General features: G+C 41.9%; 1 protein-coding gene across 5 annotated transcripts in view; it reads left to right on the top strand.

Annotated features, from left to right (window-relative positions):
* The window catches only part of KDM4C (lysine demethylase 4C), a 233028-nt gene that overhangs the window by 69036 nt on the left and 146757 nt on the right, over positions 1–17235 (top strand). For all 5 annotated transcript variants that reach the window (XM_029054687.2, XM_029054686.2, XM_029054688.1 and 2 more), the window contains one exon: positions 15369–15472. In XM_029054687.2, coding sequence (XP_028910520.1) covers positions 15369–15472 — 104 coding nt within the window. The remainder of the gene's footprint in view (positions 1–15368; positions 15473–17235) is intronic.

The following is a 17235-nucleotide window of genomic DNA, read 5'->3' as shown; positions in this document are numbered from 1 at the left end:
TGTACACTCCCAAACACTTAGTATAGTGCTGTGCACATAGGAGGTGCTAAGTGAATACAATTGATTGATGATGATGATGACGATGATGACCAGGTGCCTGTTTCTGGGAGCTCTCCTTCATCAGAAAGTCTTGTTTCATTCAGACTTGCATGTCCATGCCATGTCTGGCTAACTCAATTGCAGCAAGTGCCACTTTCCTTATTGGATGATTGCTAAGATGTTTGTCACCCAACCCCTCGATGTTCAATGATACAATTGTCATTTATTTGGTATGCTTGGCAGGTTCTTGTCTTTTCCATCCCCAGGTTATGGTTTACCAGTCCCAGTCATCTGGCCAAGCTCTTTAGATTTGGGTGAGGGAGGCAATTTTTAGGAACACATTTTCTGATCTCCCTCCTTTGGGGGTAAGCAATGAATTCTTAGCTAGGGCTAAGCTGAGCTTAGACACTCAGGTTGTTACTGAATTGTATTGCTGTCTCTTTAACAACTGAGAAGGCAGTGCCCTGGGTTGCTTATTCACATAGGAGTTTTAATGATAGGTAATAGTTGGAAGTCAGTAACATAAGGGAAGACCTGAGTTTTATTGAAAATATCTGTGCTTCATTTTTATTCAAAGTTTTTTTTACCTTATTTAATTGATGGGTCATTCACCTCCTCTTACTTTCTTAAATTGGTGACTAGCTATAAGACTGGGATCTTCTCCCCAAGAGTAGAAGTAATAGTATTTAATAACTTTACTAAGCCCTGGGAGAAAATAGGTGGGGATTAAACATGATCCCTGTCCCTCATGGGGCTCACAATCTAACAGTAAAATACATTTTTCTCTTAATCATACTCGCAACACCCACACAATGATTTGACAGTAGGGGTGTGTAAAGCTGTAGGAGAAGCAGCAGAAAGGCTGGAATACTGTAAATATCTGCTTATTCCTGGGCTAGCTGTGACTTCTTTAAACAGATCCTCCTAGGCGGTCTTGCAAGATCTCAGTCAGAAGCTTGTGGTATTTTTCACCTGCTAAATGGCTGTCCTGATGGGAGGCCTTTTTTTGACCTAACACTGTACAGAGTGGAATATATGACTGCCTCAAGTGGAAGGGTCTCAACTGTTGCATTCCCAGTATCTTGGTGCATTGTGTCTCCACCAAGCTTGTCCTCTGAGTGATTGTTTCCCCGAAAACCACTTCATTCATTCAGTCGTATTTATTGAGCACTCACTGTGTGCAAAGCACTGTACTAAGCACTTGAAAAAGGTCAAAGCCCCTGTCAGTCACCTAAAGGTGGAGGGAGAAGGAAGGAGGTCTCTCTTTAGCTTCCTCCCCCTGGTTCCATCTATGGGGAAGACTTCTTGCATTCTCACATTTATCTAGTCCTAATTGTATCAGTTCTCAGTTGCTTCCCCAAATGAATGATTTATTTAGAATGTGAGTACTTAATGGCAATGCTTTTTGAAAATAGCACCTCATTTGCCCTAGAGGGCACACACTGATAGTGAAGTTCACCTTTTGGGGTGGGGGTGGAGAAGGTTGGGGGAAGGGAGTTGGGGGGGGTGCGTGCACAAATGTGAGGCCCACAGGCCCAACTGCACTGTGAACACACAAACTCTGGTCTCTTTGAGCTATCATGTTTGTTGTTTGCAGTGCCTGGTGCTGTTTTCACTTTTGTGTTCCTGTCTTTAGCTAGGAAGGAGAGATGAGATCAGGTGTGGAGGGGGAACCTTCCGTAAGTGAGGTGGGGGAGGAGGAAAGGGAATCCCATACCCTTCCTCCCCTTTTTCTGACCTAGTGTGATACCAACCACTTTGGGGTGGGGGATACCTTCAAACCCTGTGGTTCCCATAATACACTTTGAGAAACCCTCTTAAATCCTATGTCTGCTGGGAGTTTCTCCCTTTGTGAGGGGAGGGACATGGGATCTGTATATCCCATTTTTATATGTGTGATGCTGTTGGTGTCTTAGGCTTGGTAAAGGGAATGATTTAGTTCCAGCAGGATACTGCCTTTCAATTATGTGGTATTTAGAAAATGTGACATTCTAGCTTCATTCAGCATTATAAGTGATGTTCACATCTGGTGCCTATATAACATTGATCCTGTGAACAGGTTTGTTATGTGATAGTGGTTTGATGAACATAAAGGGAGCTGCGAAGTTTAGATTTGTTGCCTGTCAAGTTCTGAGTTAAATTGTAAATAGTCAAACCATGATTTTTCCTTAAATTATACAGTTCTAAGGAGAACAGTTACATTATTATTGCATTGTTGAAGTTTTGGCAGTTAATAGCTATAGATGTGATATTTTGCATAAACAGTAATTTCTGCAATAATGTGTGTTTTTTCAATACGTGCTTTGTAAGAACATCATGGCTAAATGAGGAAATGTTCTTCCGACAATATGTATGTATGGTTAGGCTGTGATGCAGTGTTGGAAGAAACAGCTGAGTGCCTGTGTCCATGTGGATGGCATTGGACACAGGATTCATTCATTCATTCAATAGTATTTATTGAGCGCTTACTATGTGCAGAGCACTGTACTAAGCGCTTGGGATGAACAAGTCGGCAACAGATAGAGACAGTCCCTGCCGTTTGACGGGCTTACAGTCTAATCGGGGGAGACGGACAGACGAGAACAATGGCACTAAACAGCGTCAAGGGGAAGAACATCTCGTAAAAACAATGGCAACTAAATAGAATCAAGGCGATGTACAATTCATTAACAAAATAAATAGGGTAACGAAAATATATACAGTTGAGCGGACGGGTACAGTGCTGTGGGGATGGGAAGGGAGAGGTGGAGGAGCAGAGGGAAAAGGGGAAAATGAGGCTTTAGCTGCGAAGAGGTAAAGGGGGGATGGCAGAGGGAGTAGAGGGGGAAGAGGAGCTCAGTCTGGGAAGGCCTCTTGGAGGAGGTGATTTTTAAGTAAGGTTTTGAAGAGGGAAAGAGAATCAGTTTGGCGGAGGTGAGGAGGGAGGGCGTTCCAGGACCGCGGGAGGACGTGACCCAGGGGTCGACGGCGGGATAGGCGAGACCGAGGGACGGCGAGGAGGTGGGCGGCAGAGGAGCGGAGCGTGCGGGGTGGGCGGTAGAAAGAGAGAAGGGAGGAGAGGTAGGAAGGGGCAAGGTGATGGAGAGCCTTGAAGCCTAGAGTGAGGAGTTTTTGTTTGGAGCGGAGGTCGATAGGCAACCACTGGAGTTGTTTAAGAAGGGGAGTGACATGCCCAGATCGTTTCTGCAGGAAGAAGAGCCGGGCAGCGGAGTGAAGTATAGATCGGAGCGGGGCGAGAGAGGAGGAAGGGAGGTCAGAGAGAAGGCTGACACAGTAGTCTAGCCGGGATATAACGAGAGCCCGTAATAGTAAGGTAGCCGTTTGGGTGGAGAGGAAAGGGCGGATCTTGGCGATATTGTAGAGGTGAAACCGGCAGGTCTCGGTAACGGATAGGATGTGTGGGGTGAACGAGAGGGACGAGTCAAGGATGACACCGAGATTGCGGGCCTGCGGGACGGGAAGGATGGTCGTGCCATCCACGGTGATGGAGAAGTCTGGGAGCGGACCGGGCTTGGGAGGGAAGATGAGGAGCTCAGTCTTGCTCATGTTGAGTTTTAGGTGGCGGGCCGACATCCAGGTGGAGACGTCCCGGAGGCAGGAGGAGATGCGAGCCTGAAGGGAGGGGGAGAGGACAGGGGCGGAGATGTAGATCTGCGTGTCATCTGCGTAGAGATGGTAGTCAAAGCCGTGAGAGCGGATGAGTTCACCGAGGGAGTGAGTGTAAATGGAGAACAGAAGAGGGCCGAGAACTGACCCTTGAGGAACTCCAACAGTTAAAGGATGGGAGGGGGAGGAGGCTCCAGCGTAGGAGACCGAGAATGATCGGCCAGAGAGGTAAGAGGAGAACCAGGAGAGGACAGAGTCCGTGAAGCCAAGGTGAGATAAGGTATGGAGGAGGAGGGGATGGTCGACAGTGTCAAAGGCAGCAGAGAGGTCAAGGAGGATCAGAATGGAGTAGGAGCCATTGGATTTGGCAAGAAGGAGGTCATGGGTGACCTTAGAGAGAGCAGTCTCGGTAGAGTGGAGGGGACGGAAGCCAGATTGGAGGGGGTCTAGGAGAGAATGGGAGTTAAGGAATTCTAGGCATCGATTGTAGACGACTCGTTCTAAGATTTTGGAAAGGAAGGGTAGTAGGGAGATAGGACGATAACTGGAGGGGGAAGTGGGGTCAAGAGCGGGTTTTTTTAGGATGGGGGAGACGTGGGCGTGAGATGAGAACTAAAACAGATTTTTTTTAATAAGGAGTTCATCAAGAACATAACACCTGCATTAGAGGTGCACTGACCAATACCAATGTAATTGTAATCTTGAACTTTGTCAGGGACAAACTATTATCGTGAACATTAAGGTGGAACCGTTCTGGATGTTAGATGAGAGCAGAGTTTGGAAGGTGATTCCCTTCTATAGTTAAGGTTTATAGTAATCAATTTTGTATAACAACTCTGTACTAGAACCTTTCCCATAATCATTAATTCACAATTTTCTCCTATATTACTCACTGGAGAAATTTGAAACTCTGTGAACTTCAAGCTGTAGATCCTGCAACACTAGAACATTGCCAAAATTTTCAGGGATGTTTCCTTAAAAAGAATGTGCAACCGCCAAATTGGGGTTATTTATTTAGTCAGTGAAAGATTACTAAACTTGAAGGATAATGAGAAATTTAAATTTAATTGTATGTTTATTCAAACCTACTTTATAGCTTAACTCCCCTGAAAAGAAAATAGTAAAAGATGCTACAAGATCCTGGAGTGTTAGTCCCACTGACCAGATGTCTGCTAAATTAATTGAATTCTGTTAAATAATTAAAATGATAAAATGATGCAGTAAATGTGACGAAGCATTACAGGTTGTCTAGGTCAAGGCAACACTTGATACATAAAATTAAAGGAAGGCTGGGATAGTTTCCATTATCTTGTCTGAACATCATAATTATCATACTTGCCTTTTATGCATGAATGCTTTCATCTTTGGTTTCCATTGAAATCTTGATTGACTGAGGCACCTACAGATATTTTATCTGAAAGACATTAGACTCACATCTGATAAAGGCAGCAGTTGGATTTTGCCCTTCAGCTGCTTTCTCATTTATGTAGGTTTTTCAATTTTATGTAGACATAAATGTAATAAAAATCTTGAGTGAACTGTTATTGCAATTTTTAAACTCATTGTTATATTCCTTTATAATGCTATTGTATGCTTTAGAATTTTTTGTTTGAAAGAATTGTTTGGAAAATAGAGGAGAATATAGAGGCAGAGTGGTAAATCAGGAATGTCAGTTTGGAGGGTTTTCAGATTATTTAAATAGATGCCTTAATCGTATATATTTATTAATGCGATAATATCCCTGGTGTTCCAATATGCTAAACAAAACAGGGATGGAAGTAGATTTGGAAATGCCATAATTCTAATGAGGAATGTGTTTTAACAGACCTATTTCACTGAGACTCAAACCCTAATGTAATTAATAAATGCATTGCTTAAGAGTTATTTTAATGAAATGCTGAATTTAGATTCTCAACCCCATAGCTATTAAAGCAGAATATTGGTGGCAGGGATATGATAAAACAGGAACTCATATTTTAAATAATAGTAATGCATGAAATACATTCTCTCTCCTAAATATCTTTTAGGATCATGTATATTATAGCGTGCTCCAAGTGTTTGTATTTCCTTGTTTGCTGATAGTTGTACTTTTCAGTGATACCATTAGCAGAAGTGAACAAAAAAGTGACCCTGGTAAAGTAAATCCTACATATCCTGCATATCCTTCAAATATTTTCATTTTTTTTTTTAAAGATTATGACTGTGTGGTTGGTTACCCCACTCTTAACCCTGAGGAGCCAGAAAAAAATCCTTTGACCGTATATAAAGCTAGTTTAATTTTCCGAATAGATTACAAGCCCATCTATTCTTGTCCATCTACCTCACACAGAATGGAGAAGGCGCAGGGACTCATATTAGCTGTCACCAAGGTGAATATACACCCCTGTGAACATTCATTTAGCTGACAGTCTGAAAAATATTATTAAAATGTCTGCTTTTGAAAGGATAATAAGACTGTTGCAAATCAGTATCTTTAAAGGGGCATGAAGGCAATAAAAACAGAAAGAAACTCAGCATAGTGCTTTTTTGTCATTCTATCATGCCTCAGCACATGCCTCAAGCAGGTGAAATCAGTGTATGCTGTGTAATGGTAAATGGATCAGAATCCTGTATTAAGGTTGAACTGAAGATGCTATAATACTATAAAAGAATGTCAAACTTTTCTCATTGTTTTTTACTTTTAAAAATATGATTTTCCAATCTTTAAAAAAAAAATTAAACCTCAAGCTGATCCATAGAAGTCCTAAGGAACCACTGCAGAATCTCTCTCAATAAGTGTCCACATCACCTTTGACTCTGACTCTGCTAAAAATGGAATCGTCTTTGCCAGAGGACAGCTCTGGACATGCAGATTATGCTTATTCCTTAAAAAAAGGATATTAGCAAAGGCTTTAGCAAAGTGCTTGGCTGCTAATAGTTCTGAAATTCCTATGAGTATAGAAATTTTCAATCTGACTTTATAGTTACAGAGAACTCACTTGATCTGAAATAAGGCCAGGTCTGGTATAAGGCCTCCAAGAACTTTGTAAATGTTAACTACTTTATTTTTCAAAATTGGCAGGTAATAGTAGCCTTAATTTGCAGATATAGAATATGAGAAACTGAATAAAGAGAGCAATTTTCTCAGGTGACAAGACAAGTTAATAATAGGACTGTTGATTGGGAAATAGATCCAAAATCCATGGCTCCTTTTTTTTATGGTATTTGTTAAGCACTTACTATGTGTCAAACACTGTTCTAAATGCTGGCTGGGGTAGGTACAGGTTAATTAAGCCAAATACAATCCCTGTCCCCCTCTAAATAGGAGGGAGAACAGGTATTTAATCCCTATTTTTCATTGAGGAAAGGGCAGCACAGAGAAGTTAAGTGATATGCTCAAGGTCAAACAGCAAGCATTTTGCAGAGATAGGATTTGAACCCGGATCCTCTGACACCCAGGCCTATGCTCGTTCCACCAGGCAATACTACTTCTCATCTGACTATTGAGCCCTCCTGTCCTATGAACAAATTATTTAAAATTTTACTCAGTGCTCCACCCCTAGCACTTATTCTCAGCACTTACTCGTGTATATTCCATTATTTATTGACTTTTTTATTATGCAGTCAATATTTTTATGTTGGTCTCCCCTTTTAGACTGTTAACTTTTTGTGGGTAGGGAATGTGTCACTTTATTCTGTACTTCCCAAGTTCTAAAGTACAGTGGATTACCCCCAATGGGCAGTCAATAATATTAGTACTGCTCACTACACAAGCTTGGACACATGCTGGATCTCATCATCACTAGCAATTAGACCATTTCCAGTCTCACCAACTATGCTGTCTCACTCTCCAACCACTAAATCCTAATCTGTCTTCTCCCTGCCTCTCAAAGAACCCTTCCACTTACCTCAGGCTATTATGGGTACCCTATTTGGACTCCCTACACAGCCTCTTCTCTCGATATACAAATCCACATCCTCAATACCACCCGCTCAGTTGAACTGAACTTCTCCGCTCCTTTGCCCCTCCATTGATCAACCTTCTGCTCTGGATTGTCTCCTAAGTAATAATGAGTGCTGACTATGTGCCTAACACTGTTCTAAGCTCTGGGTTAGAGACAAGATAATCAGGTCAAACTGTCCCTGTTCCACATGGGGCTCACAGTCTTAAATTGTTACATGCATTTGTTTCTCCCACTGTTGTCTCCTCACAATTCTTCCTTGGGGCTCTCTCTCTTCCCAAATCCAACAGTTCTCCCTACATTCAAAGCCCTCTAAAGCCTTCCCTGATCAATTCCCAGCCCCCTATGCCCTATAAGCCCCACAGTCAACTTTAGCATGCTTGAGCTTGTACATATGCGTATTCGATTGGCCATCCAATCATTTATTTTGACATCTGCAGATATTTTTACATCTGCTCTCTCTCTAGAGTATAGCCTTCTTGCGGACAGAGAGCGTCATTACTTTATTCTGTTCTTCCCATGTGCATCCTACAATGAGCTTACTGGGGGCCAGGAACTGTGTCTAACTTTCACTCCTGCAGGATTTCACAGTGCTCTGCACATATAAGCACGATAAGCTCGTTGTGGGCAGAGAATGTGTCTGTTTACTGTTATATTGTGCTCTCTCAAGCACTTAGTAGAGTGCTTTGCACACAATAAGTGCTCAATAATTATGACTGAATGAATGAGTACATACAAATTGCTACTGTTACTGCTAAGGAGAGGTGGAGGTTGATTGGTGATTCTCTTTTGGTCAGCAGGTGTCATTATGAAATTTTTGAAAATAAACCTCACATAGCTCGGTAGTTTGCTTTTTGAAAAACATCAGGTCTTTGAAGAAAAATAGACTTCAGAAATTATATTGGTGTTTTTCTTTAAATGGCGAATGCAACATTTTAAAATTATTTGTTATAGAAAAGTAAATAAAAGTTTGAATTTTGATTTACGACTTAAAATGCAATCGAAGATAGGAAACGATTAGGCAAAATGAGGTACTTAACCTCCCAAATTACTTCTAGGAGCCAAATGCATTGAGGTAAAAATCCGTTTAAAAACACATTTTTATGTAGTGAATGGTAGGTTTTTGAAGATGATATAAAGCATAGTTTCAAATGTCTTTTGTAAATATAAATTCTGAACTAATGTGAACTACTTAATATACTGCACATTACCTTCCTTCAGTGGTTTTCCAATTTAAATTAACTTATGACCAGTCACCACATTGTTCAGGCCTTGATTACAAATCTATATAGAAATAATTAAGTAGACTCTTCTTTCTTCATTGATTTTAATTTTAAATTTAATTGAATACAGCATAAATGTACATATTTGAGAAGTTTGATATGTTCCTTTGAATTTTACTGTTAAAAAATGATCAGGGATTGTCAGTTTGATGACATTAATGTTATTTAGAAGCACTTCTCTTTTCAAGATAGGAAGAATGGTGTGGTGATTACATACCAGGAGTGATACATCTCCTGTTTAGTGCTTTCTTTTTTATTCATATACGTGGTTGCTCTTTTTGCCTATTTTTAGCAAAAAGAGGTGACTATGCTATTAGGCTCACTCATTTTGTGATATAGGGGCTACCTTGCTAAAGTACCTAGAATGTGAAGCAAAGTGAGTCCTTCATCCATCCAGGCAGTCAAAAGGAAAGAAGGAAATGTGGAATTGGTCCAGAATCTAAAAGAGAACTCTGCCTGAAGAGTTTAGTTTCTTCTTGAAGAGTTATAGAACTCTAATTTTGTACGTCTGCTAAGAAATAATATTCTGATTAGAGATAGAATAGAATGCAAAAAGGAAATTTAAATGGCGACTTAAACCCACAAACTAAGATTTTAACTAGAAGATACCCGAAGAGATCCCCTACCACCACTTCTAGATCCGCCCTTTCCTCTCCATCCAAACTGCCTCCACCTTAGTACACCTTAATCCTATCCTGACTGGATTACTGCATCAGCCTCCTTTCTGACCTCCCAACCTCCTGTCTGTCCCCACTTCAGTCCATACTTCACTCTGCTGCCCGGATTATCTTTCTTCAGAAGCGCTCAGGGCATGTCACCCCCCCTCCTCAAAAATCTCCAGTGATTGCCTATCAACCTCCATATCAAACAAAAACTCCTCACTGTTGGCTTCAAAGCTGTCCATCACCTTGCCCCTTCTTACTGCACTTCCTTTCTCTCCTACATCCCAGCCCAAACACTCCGCTCCTCGGCCGCTAACCTCACTGTGCCTCGTTCTCGCCTGTCCTGCTGTTGACCCCTGGCCCAAGTCCTACCTCTGGCCTGGAACACCCTCCCTCCTCAAATCTCAATCACACTTCTTCCCCTCAAAGCCCTACTGAAGGCTCACCTCCTCCAAGAGGCCTTCCCAGACTAAATCCCCTTTTTCCTCAGTTCCCCCTCCCTTCCATGTTGCCCCGACTAGCTCCCTTTGCTCTACCTCCCCAACCCCACAGCACCTGTGTATATATGTACAGATCTATAATTCTAGTTATTTATATTGATGCCTGTTTACTTGTATTGTTGTATATATATCTATAATTCGCTTTATATTGATGCCTGTTTACTTATTTTGATATCTGTCTCCTTACTTCTAGACTGTAAGCCCGGTGTGGGCAGGGATTGTCTCAGTTGCTGAATTGCAGTTTCCAAGCTCTTAGTACAGTGCTCTGCACACAGTAAGCACTCAATAAATATGATTGAATGGATGAATGAATATCTTTCCATAAGCTTAATTTGGCAATAAAGAGGTTTCTACCAAGTGGAAACTGCTTCTGAGAGCTGGAGGATAGAGCCAGGAAAGAAGAGGTATTTTGTCTTCACATTCCCTCCTCCAAGAGAACTCTTAGTTGGGCTTGGCTGTGTTCAGAGCAGCCTCTTATTCTTGCAAAAAGTAGTGAGTCGACCCCTTTGCTTCCTGAGAAATGAAGTTTCTCTTTTCCTTCTCTGCAATTCCTTAGCCATCTTACAAAATAACCTCTGATTGGTGAGAGCCGTGTGTATGTTCAAATCAACCAAAAAACTGGCAGTAATACAGCACAGTCTAACATATGGCACGATCACCTCTCTCGTCATTGTTTCTATCATCACCAACATCCTCCTCAAGAAGTATTATGTACTTATTTACTCATGTACATATCCATAATTCATTTATATTAATGCCTGTCTTCCCCTCTAGACTGTAAGCTTGTTGAGGGCAGGGAACATACCAATTCTGTTATAATGTACTCTCTCAAGCACTTAATACAGCATAGAGTAAGTGCTCAATAAATACAATTGATTAATTGATTATTTACTATAAATGCCCTTTGACTAGGACCCTACCAGGTGATAGGGACATTATTTTAAGAGAAGGCAAGGTCCTAAATACAGTGCTCTGCACACAGTAAGCACTGAATAAATACGATCGAATGAAATGTTACACTCCAATATCGAGAGTTGTCTTTATGTTTACAAATATTGCTACCAAACTGAGACTTATGAGTGTGAGAATCGGAGAGTATCTTTTGCACACTTGCACACTTTGTCTAAGAGGTGGACCTTCTTGCCCCTTGCCATTTGGAGTGAGCATTGCTCTGACGTGGATGGCAAAAGGGGTAAAGTCATATCTTACTGCCAGCAGGATAGGCACTGGAGTTGTTTTTGCAAAAGTAATGGTTTGTGCTAAGCCATCAGTGCTCTATTGTCTCGGCCCCCTCTGTCTAGTGGACTGTGTTGGGAGATGGCTGGTAGAGAGATGTCAATTAATCCAGCAATGGTGTTTATTGAGCGGTTAGTCTGTGCAGAGTACGGTGCTGATTGCTTGGGAGAGAGTACAGTAGAGTTAATACATATGACCTCTGCCCTCAAGGATCTTGCAGTCTCGAGGGGTGGGAGTGCAGTCTCTGGGCACAAAACAGATTATCCCTAACTCCTCACCAACAGCAGACACCACTGTGCCCTCACCCACTTGGGAAGCCAACGTTGAATCTGATACTTGGGTGGGCTTAGTAAGGCTTGAGGCAGCTTTTCGGTTTCCTAGTGCAAACCAAGTAGCAAACAAAATATTTTTTAAAAGCCCTCCTGAAAAACCAAAGAGCAACAGTCGCACAAAACTGCACAGTAATCCTCAGAGCAACTGGACAGACTGTAGCTGGAAAATAGCAGGAGTATCAGAGATGGGCATGTGCAGGCAAAGACAGTTACCTCAGTATTCAGTTTCATCAGGCTTGTACAGACAGATTTGAAGGCCTGATCCCAGCTACTATGTGCCTACGAAACTGCCTCCATAGAGCTGCAACTCTGCTGAGGAAAGATAGGATAGATCATTCAGCAACTGTTTTCATGAGCTACCTCTCTAGATTGTAAGCTCCTTGTGGGAAGGTACTGTGTCTATTTATTGTTACAATGTATCCTACCAAGCACTAGTACAGTGCTCTGCACACAGTAAGCAATCAAATATAACTGACTGACTGATCCTACATCCAGTTATACTCAGCCTTCATCCAGTGCTCTGATATCCACCCAGCACCAATGACTTCTCATCTTCAAGCAGCACCCTGATAGAAGGGAGCACTGTAAGTAACACTAGTGAGTGGATAATGGAGTTGTGCAGAAGAAGTTAACTTGCTCACTGCACAACACCAGCCAGGAAATCCTCCATATCCAGGAGGGCATTTAAGCAGCATGCCACTTCTCTTTTTTTTTTTTTTAGTGTATTCTTCTGTGTTCTCTAGACTGTAAGCTTCTTGTGGGCAGGGAATGTGTCTACCAACACTGTTATATTGTTCTCTCCCAAGTGCTTAGTACAGTGCTCAGCACACAGTAAGTGCTCAATAAATGTGATTTGATTTATTGATTCCACTTGCCTGATTCAGAAAGTGGGACTTCTGGGAGAAGCAGGGTTTTTTGTTTTTTTTTTTTTGGAATACGTTCATTCAGTGGTATTTATTGTGTGCTTACTGTGTGACTGCTTACTGTGTGCAAAGCACCGTACTGAGCATTGGGGTAGATTCAAGCTAATTAGTATGTACACGATCCATGTCCCACATGGGGCTCACAGTTTTAACCCTCATTTGATAGCTGAGGTAACTAAGGCACAGAGAAGTTAAGTAACTTACCCAAGGTCACCCAGCAGGCAGGTGGCAGAGCCGGGATTAGAACCCATATCCTTATGACTCCCAGGCCAGTGCTCTATCCACTAGGCCAAGCTCTTGCTGGCTTCCTGGGTGATGTCCCTGATGTCCCTGTATGGTTCCCAATAGGTATGGTAAAAACGATGAACAAATTACCTATTCACATGATTAGGAAGTCAGTGGTATTCACTGAGTGCTTCACTGTGTGCAGAGCACCTTGCCAAGAGCCTCATAGAGGGTAATACCACGTTCCCTGCCCACAAGGAGCTTACAGAAGTACATTTGCATTAGTATATTAATAATAATAATACTGATATTTAAGTGCTTACTAAGTGCCAAGCACTGTTCTAAGCCCTGGGGTAGATACAAGTTAGACTGGCTCACACTCTTAATCCCCATTTTACAGATGAGGTAACTGAGGCCCAGAAAAGTGAAGTGACTTACCCAAGGTCACATAGAAGATGTGGCGGAGCAGGGATTAGAACCCATGACCTTCTGATCCCAGCCCCATGCTCTATCCATTGTCACTTTGCTTCTCTTGGGTAACCAACTCTCAGGGTCGTTCCTGGGGAGTTTTCAGTGCTCTACCCGTCTTGACTACAAGAGGGAGAGTCAAGAAGAGGCATACCCATTCCATTCCTAGGTTAGGCAGTGGCTAGTGAGTGGAAGGCAATCTGCTAAAAGTCAAAACTCCCCTGTGCTGGGCAGCAGTGGCATGGGAGAGAGTCGAGGGTGGAGACTCGTTTCCTGCATGGAAGGAGGCAATGGTAAACCACTTCCATATTTTTACCAAGAAAACTTTATGGATCCACTACCAGAATGATTGCAGATGGAGGTGGGGCTTTCTGGGAGAGATGTGACCATGGCATCGCTATGAGTTGAACACGACAGTACAAGACAAGACAAGTGGGTAACGGATTGAGAGGCCACTGCTGACAAGAGCCTTTTCTCCCATGGTCACCCCCCACTGGGTCACAGTGGCTGCCAGGGGGTGGGAACTCATTATTGCTAACTCATCAGTGTGCTTGCTCTTATGTCTCCCTCCCTTGTTTTTGCTCTTACCTCTTGCCAGCCCGAAGGCCCAGAATTACCGGAGTTAGGAGCAAGTGATCTCTTTGGGGGAGGTGGATAGGAGGCATGACCTAGTAAAAAGACCATGGATCTGGGGTCCAACTCCTCCACCTCCAATCCATTCCTTTTCACCTTATCACAACACTAGTCTCTTGTCTCCCTCCCTCCCCTTCCTGACCACCATCTTCAACTTTTTGTTCTCCAGTGACTTTTCCCCCCTACTGCTCATGCTCATGGGTCCCCTATCTTAAAAACACCCTCCCTTGACCTCATGACTCCCTCCAGTTATCACCCCATCTCCCTCCTACCATTACTCTCCAAACTTCTTGAGCGAATTGTCTACACCTGCTGCTTCCACTTCCTCTTCTCTAATTCTCTCCTTGACCCCTTCCGATCTGGCTTCTGCCCCCTTCATTCCCTGAAGCTGCCCTCTAAAAGGTCACCAATGATCTTTTCAAATCCAGCGGCCTCTACTCCATCCTAATCCTCCTCAAGCTCTCAGCTGCTTATGACACTGTCGACCACCCCCTTCTCCTGGAAGCATGATCAAACCTTGGCTGTACTGCCACTGTCCTCTCCTGGCTCTCTTCATATTTCTCTGGCTGATCATTCTCAGTCTCTTTCATGGTTTCCTCCTCTGCCTCCCACCCTCTAACTGTGGGAGTCACTCAAGGCTCAGTTATGGGTATCCTTCTATTTTCCATCTCCATCTTCTTCCCCTTAGGTGGAATCATTTTTCAGGTAACTAATTTCATATCATTCATGGGCACAGACTTCAATTTAGACTTTTTCACATCCATTAATACAGTGATTGGAGAGTTCAGGTAAGCAGAAACCCTGATTCAGTAAGGAGTGGAGTGATGGCCCTTCCTTACCCTGACTCCCATGCACTGCTGCAGGAACCTTGACCCCAGCTGATAGTGTGTTGTCACCACCCTCAGACCCCCCACCGTCCAGCCAGCTCAGGTAGGAGTTTCCACAGGTGAACTTTGAACTTGAACTTTGGATAATGTCTGTAGTGACAGATAACTGTGCCCAGAGCAGTCGAGCTACTTGAAGATGATGGGGATACAAAATCTTGGGAGTGGGTATTTGGAGGGGTTTTAGGGATGGTTTTAGGGATTCTGTAGATCAGGGATCCATTCATAACTTTCCTTGGAATTTTTATGGTTTTTAGTATGTTCAGAAATATTCTGTGCAACATTGCCATTGTTTTACCACCGAAAGAGAAGCAGCATGGCCTAGTAGATAGAGCATGGGCCTGGGAGTCAGAAGGACCTGGTTCCTAATCCTGGCTCTGCCACTTGTCTGCTGTGTGACCTTGGGCAAGTCCCTTAACTTCCCTGAGCCTCAGTTACCACATTATGTAAAATGGGGATTAAGAATGTGAGCCTCATGGTGGGACACGGACTGTGTCCAACCTGATTAGCTTGTATGTACACCAACGCTTAGTACAGTGTCTGGCATGTAGTAAGCACTTAACAAATACCATTAAAAAAGGAGAAATGGCTATGCTTTCTTAATTAAAACCTTAACGTTTATGTTTTCTGTCTTAGGATTCTTCCCCACTAACTTTCAGGAGTGTAACTCATTTCTTCGCCACAAGTTGACACTACTATCTCCTAATACACTGAAAAAATATGGTATTCCCTTTAACAGGGTAAGTTACAAGTCTTTGTTTTTAAATTATCAGTTTATGTGCTTTCTGATTAAAGCAAATTAAACTAAGTAGAAGGTTGAGTGGTATCTCTGTCTTCAATTATTAATTATAGACTGTGTCCAAGTTGCCTATACTTTGCTTCGTTAATTGTGTTGTTTTATTTAACTAGCTTTCTAAATTGATATACCCTCTTGAAAACTTAGAAGTATAAAATTCACATCAAATTGCTTTTTTTTCTAAGTGCAATTTAATGTATATTTCTTATTTTCATGTTCTTTTAATAGCCTTGAAAACAAAGTCTGGCAAAGCTATCTTAGAAAATAGTTAAAAATGGTCATCTTTTGTATGGTTTGTGTTTTGTGATCCATTAGATAAGTGTGATTACTGTTACCCTTTGGGGGATTATTCTGATTCATAAAGGTTATTGCAACATGGGTTGAGACTTTTAAGGTAAATTTAGTGCCCCAAACAGCTATTATGGTTGAGCTCACTGGGGGGGCTTAATAATCAGTTATTTCAGAAGATTAATTTTGCAAAATTGAGTGCACACAAGATCTCTCTTTCTAGGTTCCCATGGGTGGTGACTGAATCAGTATGGGTATTTTAAAAAGAAATTGATATGTAAATGTTTTGACCAGATAGATAAATCTTGTGAGAGTGGAAGAGGATTAAGTATTGCTATACCCTGGTTAGCACACTTAATAGGTTCCGTGAGAATAGAGTGTTAAGTGAGACTGCTAAACAAAATCTAGTTTCTCAAAGGAAATACTGTGAAGGGCAATAGTGCATCCCCAAGATCTCAGAAATGGACCCAAACAATAGAAATATATTTTAGAAAGTGATAAAAGAACACAATAAATACAATTGCATGATAAAACAGCAGTGTAAATCTGTACCAATTATGAGAGTTTGACTTATATTTTTGTGTGTACTTAATTTCAAAGTGTTACCTTTCACGTTTTATTCAGAAAAAGGCACCTTCTGCTGACAAGAGATGTCATTATCTATGCTAAATATCTATGCTAAATATGCTAAAGTCATTATTCCACGACTTTTATATAACACGTGCACTTTCCAAAGTGCTTTCACATTACACAAAATAATAATGATGATGATAATAGTATTTGTTAAGCACTTAGTCATTGTCCAAGCACTGATCTAAATGCTGGGCTAGACAGTACAAGTTAATTGGATCGGACACAGTCCCTGTCCCATGTGCAACATTTTTGTCCTGCAACAGCCCCATGAGATAGGGAATCGTCGTCATCATCAGTGGTATTTGTTGAGCTCTCACTGTGTGAGAAGCACTGTACTAAATACGTGGGAGGGTACAATACAACAGAATTGGTAGATGCATTCCCTGCCCACAACAAGCTTTACAGTCTAGAGGATGAGAGAGTATCACTAATATCAGCATTTTCATGTGGGAAACTGAGACACCGATTGGTGAAGTGGCTTGCCCAAGGTCACAGAGCAGTCCAGTTGCAGAATTGGGATTAGAAACCAAGCCTTATACCCTTTATGATGTACCATGCTGTCTTAAAATTAAAGTGAACATTAATGACTCTGTTCAAGTCAGTCAAAAGGAGGGGAAGGTGATGCTTAAGCTAAGGTAAACTTTACTGTGTTATCTTGAAATTAAAGAATGCTGCAACACTGGAATTAAAATTCCATAATGCTCTCACAAAAGAGTGTTAATGGAAAAAGCATTATAATGGGGATTGCTGTACTTTACTGGCAAAATTGGCCAAGCCCTGTCCTAA

Source organism: Ornithorhynchus anatinus, chromosome X5 (genome assembly GCF_004115215.2).
Source record: "Ornithorhynchus anatinus isolate Pmale09 chromosome X5, mOrnAna1.pri.v4, whole genome shotgun sequence".
In the NCBI taxonomy this organism is placed as follows: Eukaryota; Metazoa; Chordata; class Mammalia; order Monotremata; family Ornithorhynchidae; genus Ornithorhynchus; species Ornithorhynchus anatinus.
The sequence above is the reverse complement of the archived record's forward strand: the minus strand, read 5'-3'. Positions and strand labels throughout refer to the sequence as shown.